At 42.8% G+C, this 12,322-nt stretch overlaps 1 protein-coding gene across 1 annotated transcript; it reads left to right on the top strand.

The window, feature by feature from the left end:
* Positions 1-568: 568 nt before the first annotated feature.
* On the top strand, positions 569-11,957 carry vps11 (VPS11 core subunit of CORVET and HOPS complexes). The gene is made up of 16 exons (XM_071205522.1): positions 569-911; positions 1,373-1,517; positions 1,610-1,745; positions 1,850-2,013; positions 2,848-3,095; positions 3,379-3,580; positions 3,714-3,865; positions 4,056-4,242; positions 4,447-4,590; positions 9,009-9,206; positions 9,305-9,466; positions 9,555-9,688; positions 10,257-10,459; positions 10,539-10,710; positions 10,843-11,065; positions 11,461-11,957. The coding sequence occupies exons 1-16, from the start codon at positions 766-768 to the stop codon at positions 11,623-11,625; spliced, it is 2,781 nt and encodes a 926-aa protein (XP_071061623.1). The 5' UTR covers positions 569-765; the 3' UTR covers positions 11,626-11,957.
* The last annotated feature ends 365 nt before the right edge of the window (positions 11,958-12,322 follow it).

Raw genomic sequence — 12,322 nt, 5'->3', positions numbered from 1 at the left:
CTAAATTAGATAATGTAGTTAATAAATAGTCTTTGATATGGTTTAGCCTTTCTCAGGCTACAACATGGTTAAGTTTACGAATATTATTAAGGAATACAAATCCCTCTTTGCAATGTTTACCAGCCTCCTTAGGCTTTTCAATCACAATCATTAAACTGGAATAAATACAATACTGTTAACATGAAAATGTGAGTTTATGTTCGTTGTTTAGAGTTATTCTAAGGCTTTACTCTTTGGGAACTCGGTAGAGCACACTGTTGAGATGTCCAATCTGCCTGTTTTACACACTTTGACCAACAGGGGGTTTGTGTTCAAATGAAGCCCATGATGAAGCCTCATGAGATGAACCCTTTTGCGAACCAATTGGCTGGAAAGCTTCAACGCTTCATAAGGCTTCATCTCGCCATCACTAATGGGTGGTTCTGTCTTTTACATGTAGGATTCAACCCCTCTTGTATTGATTTGTTTTAAAAATGAACAGACACTCGAGTCATTCATTTGTAGTGATATAATAATTGTGGGGTTTCTATTGCATCCACTTCATCTGCAACGAAGAATCAGAGTCAAGCCGACTCCGAGCTGTCCGACTTCAGGCAAGCTTTTTGAGACCTCCCCCGACTGCAATCGGCTATTCACCTCTACTTTCGAGGCGAGCCGCAGCTCATCATGATCATATGGGTCCGTCGCTCGCAACTGGGAAGCCCACGTGACTTTTGTGTCACATGACAACGCCCCGTTTAGAGCTAATTTGCTAAGGCTAACAAAATGGCATCATTCTTACAGTGGAGGAAATTTGTGTTCTTTGATAAAGACACGGTGAAAGACCCTACGGATAACGGGAAACACTTTTCTCTTCCTGCCGGTGTGTGTGCGTGCGACTCGGGCCGGGGCCATGTTGTTCTGGGAGATATCCTTCAGCAGCTAATGCTAATGCTGTTAGCTGACAGCTGATAATAGCCCAGACTCAGCAAACAGAAGAGGTGATGTTGGAAATAAAGTGTATCTTCACAGTAAATTGAAACAATGAGCAAAAGACTGAACGCTTCCTGCTGATGGTATTATTGTTACCACACACTTTAAAAATTGTTTAATAAAGTGTGGAGATGCTACGGCTAAAAACACCCAATGCTAACGTTTAAGGAAGACTTTAATTCATATATAAGGTTCTGCTTTGAAACATCTGTATCCTGAGTGCTTAATGTATTAATCATACAACATACAGCTCGGGAAGCTTACAGCTTTGGTTCCCATATCCCAAAAGTTCAACAGGAATAAGCACTCTGGAACTGCCATACATGGCATATAGCCCAGATGATATCATTTCTTGCTACAACTGTACAAAATCACCCTTAACCTACACTATCTTACATATGGATGGCAAGATCTGGCTTTTGACCCGCTCCCTGCAGTTAACGTCTTTCCAGGCCTACAAGTTGCGGGTCACGCACCTCTACCAGCTGAAGCAGCACAGCATCCTGGTGTCAGTGGGACAGGATGAACATGGAATAAACCCGCTGGTGAGCGAGCAGATAAGCCCACATCACAGAACAATTATTTGTCAGTGAGTCCCTTCAACCTCCATTTAATTTGATTGGTACTTGTTTTTCAGGTAAAGGTCTGGAACCTTGAAAAGAGAGACAGTGGAAATCCTCTGTGCACAAGGATTTTCCCTGCAATTCCTGGAAACAAACCCACTGAAGTGTCTTGCCTCAGTGTACATGAAAACCTCAACTTCATGGCTATTGGTAAGACACAAAGAAATGTTTGGTGTATTTCTGCCATTAATCACTGTTTGGCTAACTGATGTAATCTCATCCCAGTTTCTAAAGGCTGTTGTGTTGTTTGACAGGCTTCACAGATGGCAGTGTGGTTTTGACCAAAGGCGATATTACCAGAGATCGCCACAGCAAAACTCTGACTCTGCACGAGGGAACCAGCCCCATCACAGGCCTTGCTTTCCGCCAAGCGGCAAAGGTCACACATCTGTTTGTTTCCACTCTGGAGAAAGTCCATGTAAGTCTGCTCACTCCCACACAAGACATCTCTCAATTCTTCTGGAGCTTTAAGCTGAACTATCATTTGTCAGTTTTTCCAGCAAGTTATCAAGAAAACCAAATAAAGGTGTGATTTTCCTCAATCAGAGGAGTACCATATGTAACTGGTGTTTTCTCACATTTGATGTTGATACGTATGTGTTGTGGCGTCAAAGAAATAGAAAGGAGGAAGGACTCGATCCCTGATCTTAATAACTCGAACATCTTCATACCTAAAAATGAAAAATCATTACCGTGTTTTTGTGCGACAGTTAGCTCTCCTGATGGAACCATTGGTAAACTAGTTTCTATACGCTTTAATTGTTTATTATATAAAACTAGATGTAACAATAAGTTCCCTTTTTTAAATCACAATTAACAACTTTTATAAAGATGTATCATGTTAGCCTTTTACACATTCAATCCTTTAACGGCCCGTCCACACAGCGGCGTGCGTTGAAGCTTGCAGGCGGTGTGTCTGAAACTCGACCAACAACCAATCACATGAATCTCCCGCCCTGGACACACAAGCAGCGGTTTGATTGGCTAGAGCTTGTACTGGCATATGTTTTGATTGGCTGACGCTTCTGCCGAGGCCTCAAAAGTTGAACATTGCTCAACTTTTGCAGCGAGCAACGCGTAGTGACCCTCCCACAATGCAGTTCGGCGAAGCGTGACGTCACCCCATTCAAAGTGAACGGGCAGAAGCGTTGAAGCTTCAACGCACGCCGCCGTGTGGACGGGCCGTAACTGAGGCTTTTCCATGACTCTGCTGTTCTAACCTCCCATGTGCTTCATGTCTCACTGTGCTCAGTGCTACACCCTGTCCATCAAGGAGTATCCTAAAGTGGAGTTGGACACCCACGGCTGTGCGCTGCGCTGCTCCTCCCTGGCGGACCCCTCCCAGGACTCCCAGTTCATCGTGGCTGGAGATGAGTGTGTGTACCTGTACCAGCCAGATGAGCGAGGGCCCTGCTTTGCTTTTGATGGAAACAAGCTTTTGGCCCACTGGCACCGTGGATATCTGTTTCTACTCATCAGGGACGCAAAGTCCCCCAACAAGTGAGGACAACACTGAATACAGGGGATGAAGTGATGGTGGAGAGAGTTCATTGACAAGTTAACTAATGTTAATGTCAATGTAGATGGTCACATCAGTTTAATTGAATGTAAGATATCCTACAGATGTGTCTATTTCAAGGCTTTCCTGTTCAGAGGTGTAACCCTAGGAAATAGAACATCTTTGGAAACATACTTACCAATTTAATAAACTTTTTCATGCAGCAGATACGACAAAGTGTCAGTGTTTCCTTTGAGACTGTTAACGGTGTACTTTTCTCCTCAGGCCAGAGTTTAGCAGCAGGGAGAGCTCTCCATCAGACAAGCAGCTTCTGACCATCTATGACCTGGACAACAAGTTCATCGCCTACACTGCCTCTTTTGATGATGTCATTGATGTGGTGGCAGAGTGGGGCTCCTTCTACATCCTGACCAGAGATGGAAAAATGTTTGTTCTTCAGGAGAAAGACACACAGACCAAACTGGAGGTGAGTCCAGAGGGCGCCTCCTGTACTGGATCATTCATGACTTGTATAAGTAACCGTCGTGAAGAATCCACTCAGTGACTTATACTGTGGATCAGGTAGCGAGGTTGTCACATCCTTGTTGTTTTCTTTTAAGATGCTGTTTAAGAAGAACCTGTTTGTGATGGCTATTAACCTGGCTAAGAGCCAACACCTGGACAGTGACGGGCTGTCGGAGATCTTCAGGCAGTACGGGGATCACCTGTACCTGAAGGGAGACCATGACGGGGCCATCCAGCAGTACATCCGGTAACTGCATTATTAACAAGTGCCAGGGCTGTTGTATTATATTGGACTGTGATGTGTGCCGTGTCGAATTCTTCTTTGAGCATTGGTTTAACCATGTAGCAGTGTTAACGATGGTGAGAAAAGAAGCCATGATTTTGTTTTCTCGTTTCATTTTTAATCACCGCTTTCGTCATCACTGTATTACCCACAGTACTATTGGCAAACTGGAGCCATCGTACGTCATCAGGAAATTCCTTGATGCACAGAGGATCCATAACCTGACCGCATATCTGCAAGCCCTGCACAGGCAGTCCCTGGCCAATGCAGATCACACCACCCTGCTGCTCAACTGCTACACCAAGCTGAAGGACAGCTCCAAGCTGGAGGAGTTCATTAAGGTGACTCAGCAGTAAAAGCAGGAGCTTAGAATGTAGGTTTTGGTGATGAATACAAATGTAAGTTAAGTGACTTGAACAGAAACATCTAACTGCTTCTTTGCTAAGAGAACCAATGTCCTTGAGTAACACTCCAAAACAGTTTGCAGCAGGTCACTAATGGCTGTCATACTAACATCATTATCCTTCTGCTCTGGTTTTAAACAGAGCAGTGAAAGTGAGGTCCATTTTGATGTGGAGATCGCCATCAAGGTTCTCCGTCAGGCCGGCTATCACAGCCACGCTGTGTTCCTGGCTGAGAAACACACGCACCATGAGTGGTACCTGAAGATCCAGCTAGAGGACCTCAAGGTAAAACATGTGAACAACTCTAAACTGCAACTGCACTGATTGGCACAGGTATATATATATATCCTTTATTTAACCAGGTAAAAGACTCATTGAGATTAAAATCTCTTTTCCAAGAGCGACCTGGCCAAGAAGGGCAGCATGTACAAAGTTACAACAGATAAAACACAGACATGACAGGCAGACAAATACAGCTGTAAAACACAAATAAAATGGCACATTAGCCAGTCAATATGCGAAGTAAAACAAACTATTAAAATCATTCAAAACTGGCAACATTTAAAACGATTTTAGGATATACGAGCACTCACATCTACCAATGGTGTCGTGTCCTCTGTCCTTTAAGATGGACCTGAATTCCCTCATAGTGATTAAATCTGAGAGTTTCAGCTCCTTCTGTACATTGTTCCAAGCTGTGGGGGCAGCATGTTTAAAAGCTGTTTTACCCAGTGTTGTTCTCACTGTAGGGACCAGCATCTGAATCACATCTTGGGAGCGCAGGCCATATGGACTTTCTCTTTTACACATAAATGTGCAAATGTAGGAGGGAACCAACCCAAGCAGAGATTTATAAATAAAACCTAACCAATGGGAAAGTCTGCGAGCAGACAAAGATGGCCAATTAGCAGCAGCATATAAAGTGCAATGGTGTACTCGATATCCACATCCAGTGATAAATCGTAAAGCACAATGGTACACAGTATCCAAGCTCTTTAGGCATTGGTCAGAAGCATTCATGTATAGCAGGTCACCATCATCTAATACAGGTAGAAACGTTGCAGATATCAAATGTTTCCTTGTCTGAAAAGAGAAACAGGATTTATTCCTGTAAAAGAAACCTAATTTTATTTTTAGCTTTGAAACAACATTTTCCGTGTGTAACTTGAAAGACAAGTTCTGTTCAATAAGAAATCCCAGATATTTGTAAGTAGTGACCCTCTCAATGTCAGTCCCTTGAGCAGTACACATCTTGGGTAGAATAGATGGTAACTTTTTGCCATTCGAAAATATCATCACTTTGGATTTTTCAGCATTTAATACCAACTTTAGTTGATATAAATGGGTTTGTATGACATCAAAGGCAGACTGGAGGAAATCTAGATTTTGCTCTATAGAAGCGGAGGAACAATAAATAACAGTGTCATCTGCATACAAATGGTAAGAAGCATTTGCTAAATTATTACATAGATTATTTACATATATGGTAAAAAGAATGGGTCCTAATATGGAACCTTGTGGCACACCCTTTGCTATCGGGAGGAAGGAAGAAAAGGACCCAGAAAATTGGACGCATTGGGTTCTCGCAGATAAATAATTTAAAAACCAACCTACAGTATGCCTAGATAAGCCGATAGTGTGAAGTCTTTCCGTCAGGATGATATGATCAACTGTGTCAAATGCCTTTGACAAATCAATAAATAGAGCTGCACAATACTTTTTACAGTCCAATGCCTCAATTATGTTGTTCACCACTTTAATAGCAGCAGTTGTTGTGCTGTGTTGTTTTCTAAAACCGGATTGGTGTTCTGACAAAATATCATTTGTGTCCAAGAATAATTTAAATTGTTCACTGAGAAGCTTTTCGAGGACCTTCGCTACGACACATAATTTTGAAATTGGCCTTTAATCATTAACAGATGAGGGATCCCCTCCTTTCAGTAAAGGAATGCAGAATATGCAGATTTCCATATGTTAGGAATCTCATTGTTGGAAAGAGTTAAATTAAAAAGATAAGTAAGCGGCTCAGCTATAAAGTCTGCTGCTAATTTAAGAAAATGAGGAGGAAGTTTGTCCGGACCTGCCGATTTGTGTGGATCCAGATTCTGCAATGCTTTATGGACCTCTATCACCTCGATAAAAGTAAAATTGAATGGCTGAGCCATGGGATGGGATGAAGGTGGTGAGGAATCAACGTTCTGTCCAGGGCCCGAATGTAGGGACTCAAACAAAGAACCAGATTAAATAAAATGTTCATTAAAGCAGTTGAGAATGGCCGATTTGTCAGTGAGGGTTTGCGAGTCTGTAACAATGCAGGCTGGTAATTCATTTTTAGTTTCTGTTCCAAATGAGTTTTTTATTACCTTCCAAAATATCTTTGGATCATTTAAGTTACTAGTAGTATTAGAAATGTAGTACTCAGATTTAGCCTTTTTAACTAGGAAGGTGAAATGATTTCAGAGCTGTCTAAAAACAATCCAATCCACTTGGGTTTTCGATTTTCTGGCCCTTGACCAGGCAATATCCATTTCTTTTAGAATGCTGGCCAGTTGAGCACTAAACCAGGGATTTTGTTTTAGCCATTTCACCCTAAATTTGTGGAAAGGAGCATGTTTGTTTATAATTCTAGTAAAAGCCTCATGAAAATAATCCCATGCCAGTTCAACATCACTAATGAGAGAGATCTTGTTCCAATCAAAATCCCACAGGTCATGAAAAAATGCTTGCTCGCAAAAATGTTTAAAGTCACGTTTAAAAACTATTTGTGGTCTTGTTTTTGGAAGCTTAGCTTGCCTGGTTGTAGCTATAGCGCAATGGTCACTCATATCATTTACAAAAATACCAATATCCAAAAACTTATGAGGCGCATTTGTTAAAAATAAGTCGATAAGAGACGATTTATCTTGGTGTTTAAGATTAGGACGAGTTGGGCTATTGATAAATTGCGTAAGATTAAAAGAGTCACAGATTGATTTAAAACTAGAGGCAGAGGACAACCAGTCCCAGTTAAAGTCTCCAGCAATTAAAATCTCATTAAAATCCAAGCAAGATAACTGATGACTCAATGATGATAAAGCCTCAATGCTGGCTGAAGGGGGTCTATAGCACCCTACAACAGTGATAAACTGACCCTTAAGAAGTTCCAATTTCAGCGCAAGTAGTTCAAATTGTCTGCTAAGAGACACAGATGATTGGATGGTAGCATGACATTTTGTTTTTACATAAATTGCAACACCACCACCTTTTCTGGGACGGTCACAACGAAACACATTGTAACCCTTAATTGCAATGTCTTTGTCCGTGATAGATTTCTTTAGCCAAGTTTCAGATAAAACAAGAACATCAGAATCAGAGGATTTTGCCCAGATTTTCATGTGGTGCATTTTAGGAAGTAGACTTCTGACATTTATGTGGATGATACCAAGACCCAACCTTGCTTTAAAATCATCAGGGGTACTCAGACAATTAAAATCTGGTCCAGGGTTTGGATGAACGTTTCCTGATAGGAGGAGCAGGATAACAATGAAACATTTCCTTTTCACCCAAGTTGTTGTTTGCATAGATTCATTATATTGGCCTATTACTCTCTTTCCACCATAGGAATATGAGTTCATTGAAAACAACCAGTTATAAGGACTAAAAAGACGAATAAGACAAGGTAGAGTCATGAGATCCTTGGAGATTAGAATGCTCCAATTTACAGAGCTCTTAAACAAAGTAGAATCCCAGTTTGTGTCTTTACTAGGGAAGACGAGATGAGGCACATTTTGGTCTTCATACCCTTCACGCACCTCAATGGATGGAGAATAGTCAGTAGGAGAAAAATAGGTATTAGGAGAAACATGCTGGGTGACATGTGTCAGGAGGTCGAGAAGGCCTGCTGAAGAAATCCAGAAATCAGCACAGGAATGCCGTCCGCGTTTTCCGTCCTGCCGAAGTTGAGAAATGCCAGGTCAGCGAGGTGAGAATCCGGTCTGGACTTTCAGTCCTCCCGAGAACGAAGATGAGTTGTTTGACGTCTCATGTAAACAGGAACACAAGCCCAGTCATGCTATGCTTTAGCTCAACGAACCCGTTCTTATTATACATCCATGAACAAACCCAGTCCACCAAAGTCCAAAATCAAGCGCAACACAGGAGGCGTTTCAGCTCCGGGAAGTGAGCACAGGCTCCGCAGTCCAAGCGGATAGAGTGGTCCCAGGAACGGGGCAGTAATGTTTAGCCGTAACGTTACGGCATCAACAACGCTCGCCCTGGTTGTACTATCCAAAACAGCTCACAGATATTGACCGGTGTTTTACAAAGATAACAGATATCACGTAGACAACACGAAAACAGACATGAGAGCATAACGGACAGGGACAGGTACAGACGTGCTGCCATCTTGGATTGTATGACGACAAGACAGGTATCCATATAAACAGCAGCATCAAAAACAGATACTATATTTTCAATCTGCATTTATGCTAATGGCATGGACGAATAACTTAATATCCAGCAAACTGTTCACATACAGCCTGTGAGAAAACGGGTTTAAACAAGAGGTGCAGTTTGTCCTGCCACTTCTAAAAAGGCAGCAGCATCTGAATCTCTCTCTGTCTCCTTCCCTGTCTGAATTACAAATGGCCTGAGTTGAACAGATGGAGAAAACCAGCAATGGTCCATGTCTTAAAAGAGCTTTACTGTTTCCCTTCTAAACCCAGAACTATCAGGAAGGGCTGCGTTATATTGGACGCCTGCCTTTCGAACAAGCTGAGAGCAACATGAAGCGTTACGGCAAGACGCTGATGCACCATGTTCCCGAAGGTACCACGCTGCTCCTGAAGGGGCTCTGCACCAACTACCAACCCAGCGGAGATTCAGCAGAGAGGGAGAGCCTGGGCAGAGGTCGAGCCAACAAGGTCAGGTTTCAGTGCCTCTGTTTGTTATAGTTTGATGTGCTCCTGAAATGACCAGTGATATACTTATAGATGTCTGTCCACATTGTTTTGGTTTTAAGGCCAACTCGGAGGAATTTATCCCAATTTTTGCCAACAACCCCCGTGAGCTGAAAGCCTTCCTTGAGCACATGATCGAGGTGGACCCCCGTTCTCCCCAGGGTGTGTACGACACACTGCTGGAGCTCCGTTTACAAGACTGGGCCCACGAACAGGACCCTGCGGTGAGCCTTATTGCATACTGCTTTCAGAGTGCAGTTTGCTGTCTTTGCAGACATTGTATTTAACTGGTAAACCTCACTGTTATTGCAGAGAAAGAAGGTCCTGCAGGGGGAGGCTGTGTCTCTGCTGAGGAGTGACAACACAGTGTTTGACAAGGCTCTGGTCCTCTGTCAGATGCACAACTTCAAAGAAGGCGTCCTCTACCTTTATGAGAAGGGCAAACTGTAAGTATCTGGCTTTGTATGAACACACAGCAGAGTGACAGCTGCCACATTCAGCACCAAATACATATAAATCGTTTTTGAGAACAAAGTTTGAACCAATCATTCATTGGATAGAGAAATGACGTCATAGGAGTCCTCCGGTGCATTTAGCACAGAAAGCTTCTCATGAGAGGGGGTGCCGTGTCACACCTTTTATGTTTATTAGTCATCCAATGTTGTTGGTGTAGAGTAGACCAAACAATATACTTGTCTCCACCTCCCCATCAAGAACTAGAATGTATCGCTGTGTGTAGTTAATTTGATCAGCCGTTCTGCCTGCGTGTTCTATGATCATCTTCATGCAGTCAGTATACATATTACAAAGGGGTGTATCAGTACGCTACCTTTTCATGTGAATACTAGGCACAGTTTTAGAAAAGATGCCCCACATACTTCAAAGCATCCCCTCAACTGATCCACACATCTTCTCTCCGGTTGACTTTCTGTATTCTGTGTCCACCCCCTGGCCAGAGGGATGTTAAGTGCCATGGCTGTGGATAGATAGGACATGATTTGCAATTGCTTGCAGGTACCAGCAAATTATGCACTACCACATGCAGAATGAGGAGTATGGAAAAGTGGTAGAGGCTTGTAAGCGCTATGGGGAGCAAGAGGGCTGCCTTTGGGAGCAGGCGTTGGGATATTTTGCCAGGAAAGAAGAAGACTGCAAGGCCTACATCAGTGAAGTCCTTCATCACATTGACCAGAACAACTTGATGCCCCCACTACTTGGTAGGCTGACATTTGTATTGCACGCTGGTTTGGATGTTGATCACAGAGCATTACAGCCATGACTTCTATGCTTCTTTAGTGGTGCAAACCCTGGCACACAACTCCACAGCGACTCTCTCCGTCATCAAGGACTACCTCATCAATAAGCTGCAGAGGGAAAGCCAGCAGATCGAGGACGACGAACGTAAAATTCACCAATACCGCGAGGAAACGGGTCACCTTCGCTCCGAGATCCAGGAACTCAAAACCAGGTAGGGATGTATTTTTGATATTCTTCAAGTCGGTGTGGGGGCACAGCTGGTGATGGGGGGCTGGCAAACAACCTAGGGTCACCCTGTAACCCCAATATGACATTAAATCTGTACCCCTGTATTTCTACACAGTGCTAAGATATTCCAGAAGACCAAATGTAATATGTGCAACAGCCCACTGGAGCTGCCGTCTGTCCACTTCCTGTGCAGCCACTCCTTCCACCAACACTGCTTCGAAAGCTACGCTGAGAGTGAGGCCGAGTGCCCGACATGCACTCCTGAGAACCGCAAAGTCATGGACATGCTGCGGGCCCAGGACCAGAAACGCGACTTGCACGAGCACTTCAACAAACAGGTACGCAACCTCAGCTCCAAACAGCAACAAGACAAGTTGTGCGTTCAATCATTAAATACATAGTTATTGTTTTTGAGAATTAGAAAATATAGTAATTCCCTTCGTTTAATTTTGTATGACTCCTTTAATTCCTCATGATTCTCAAAATGTAAAAACCTAATTTACTCAGTAGGTCATGCTTTGATTAGATTAAAGCTAGAAATGCACCAATTGCAGGTTTATTAGCATACTTTTAAAAGTCTGACTTGGCAATTAGCCTTTGCTTTTATCATTAACACACGTGGCATAAAATCATATATGTGACACTGATGAGCGGCCGGTTGATTGGATCATCTCTCATTTCAGCAGTGGACCACAATGCAATGCACTTATTTTGTCTTTTCCTTTGATTTCAGTTACGCAGCTCTAATGATGGTTTCTCTGTCGTGGCTGACTATTTTGGTCGAGGTGTGTTTAACAAACTGACTCTGGTCACCGACCCGCCTGGCAGCAAAACTGTCGGAAGTCTGGAAGTCAACCTGCAGAGAGACCATCTCATCCAGACCAAGAGAAACAGCTAGAAGCCCGTGATGGTGGTCTGATGCTGCCTGAGCGCCTGCCTGCTTTGGGAACCTGTGATGGACATATTTGCATAACTGTGTTCCACGTCCTGATTCACTGCGGCTGTATACATGTTCTTTAGTCTAAAATATGTACAACTGTGCGTGCGTAAACCCTTGCTGAATTACACCTTGGACAATTTTGCTTCGATGTGTTTCATTGTACTAATAACTAATCTTGCACATAACACTTAACAAATCAAATCGTATGTTATTACTGAAATGATTTGATGGCTATCACTCTAATTTGTGTTATACAATTGTGAATAAAGTAAATATGAAGTATATTTGTTCATGCAGCAGTCAAAGTGTGATCTTTGTCATGACAAAGTGTTCCTCTGTCAGAAAGCGAGTTTGAAAAGTAGGAATCTGTGTAACACAAATCATTGCTGTATTTCAAGTTTAACGTGCAGCTACTTCTAAGTGAATAGTTCACTGGCACAGAGACATAACCGTGTTTCTATAATCTTGTAATGATTTAATAAAAGGCTTTGCCAAATGCACGGGTGCCATGAACCCACGGTCCCAACTCTCATTGGGCGCTCCAACCCAGAGGACCCCCCCCCCATGCGGTCTACCATTTCTTGTTGCAAATGTATAGCATTTTCCTCTCTTTTGCTGATAGATCTTTGTTTTTCAAAAGATTTTCAGGTTTACT

This window comes from Pseudochaenichthys georgianus, chromosome 14 (genome assembly GCF_902827115.2).
Source record: "Pseudochaenichthys georgianus chromosome 14, fPseGeo1.2, whole genome shotgun sequence".
Lineage (NCBI taxonomy): Eukaryota > Metazoa > Chordata > Actinopteri > Perciformes > Channichthyidae > Pseudochaenichthys > Pseudochaenichthys georgianus.
Note: the sequence above shows the minus strand (reverse complement) of the source record. Positions and strands in the feature narration are given on the sequence as shown.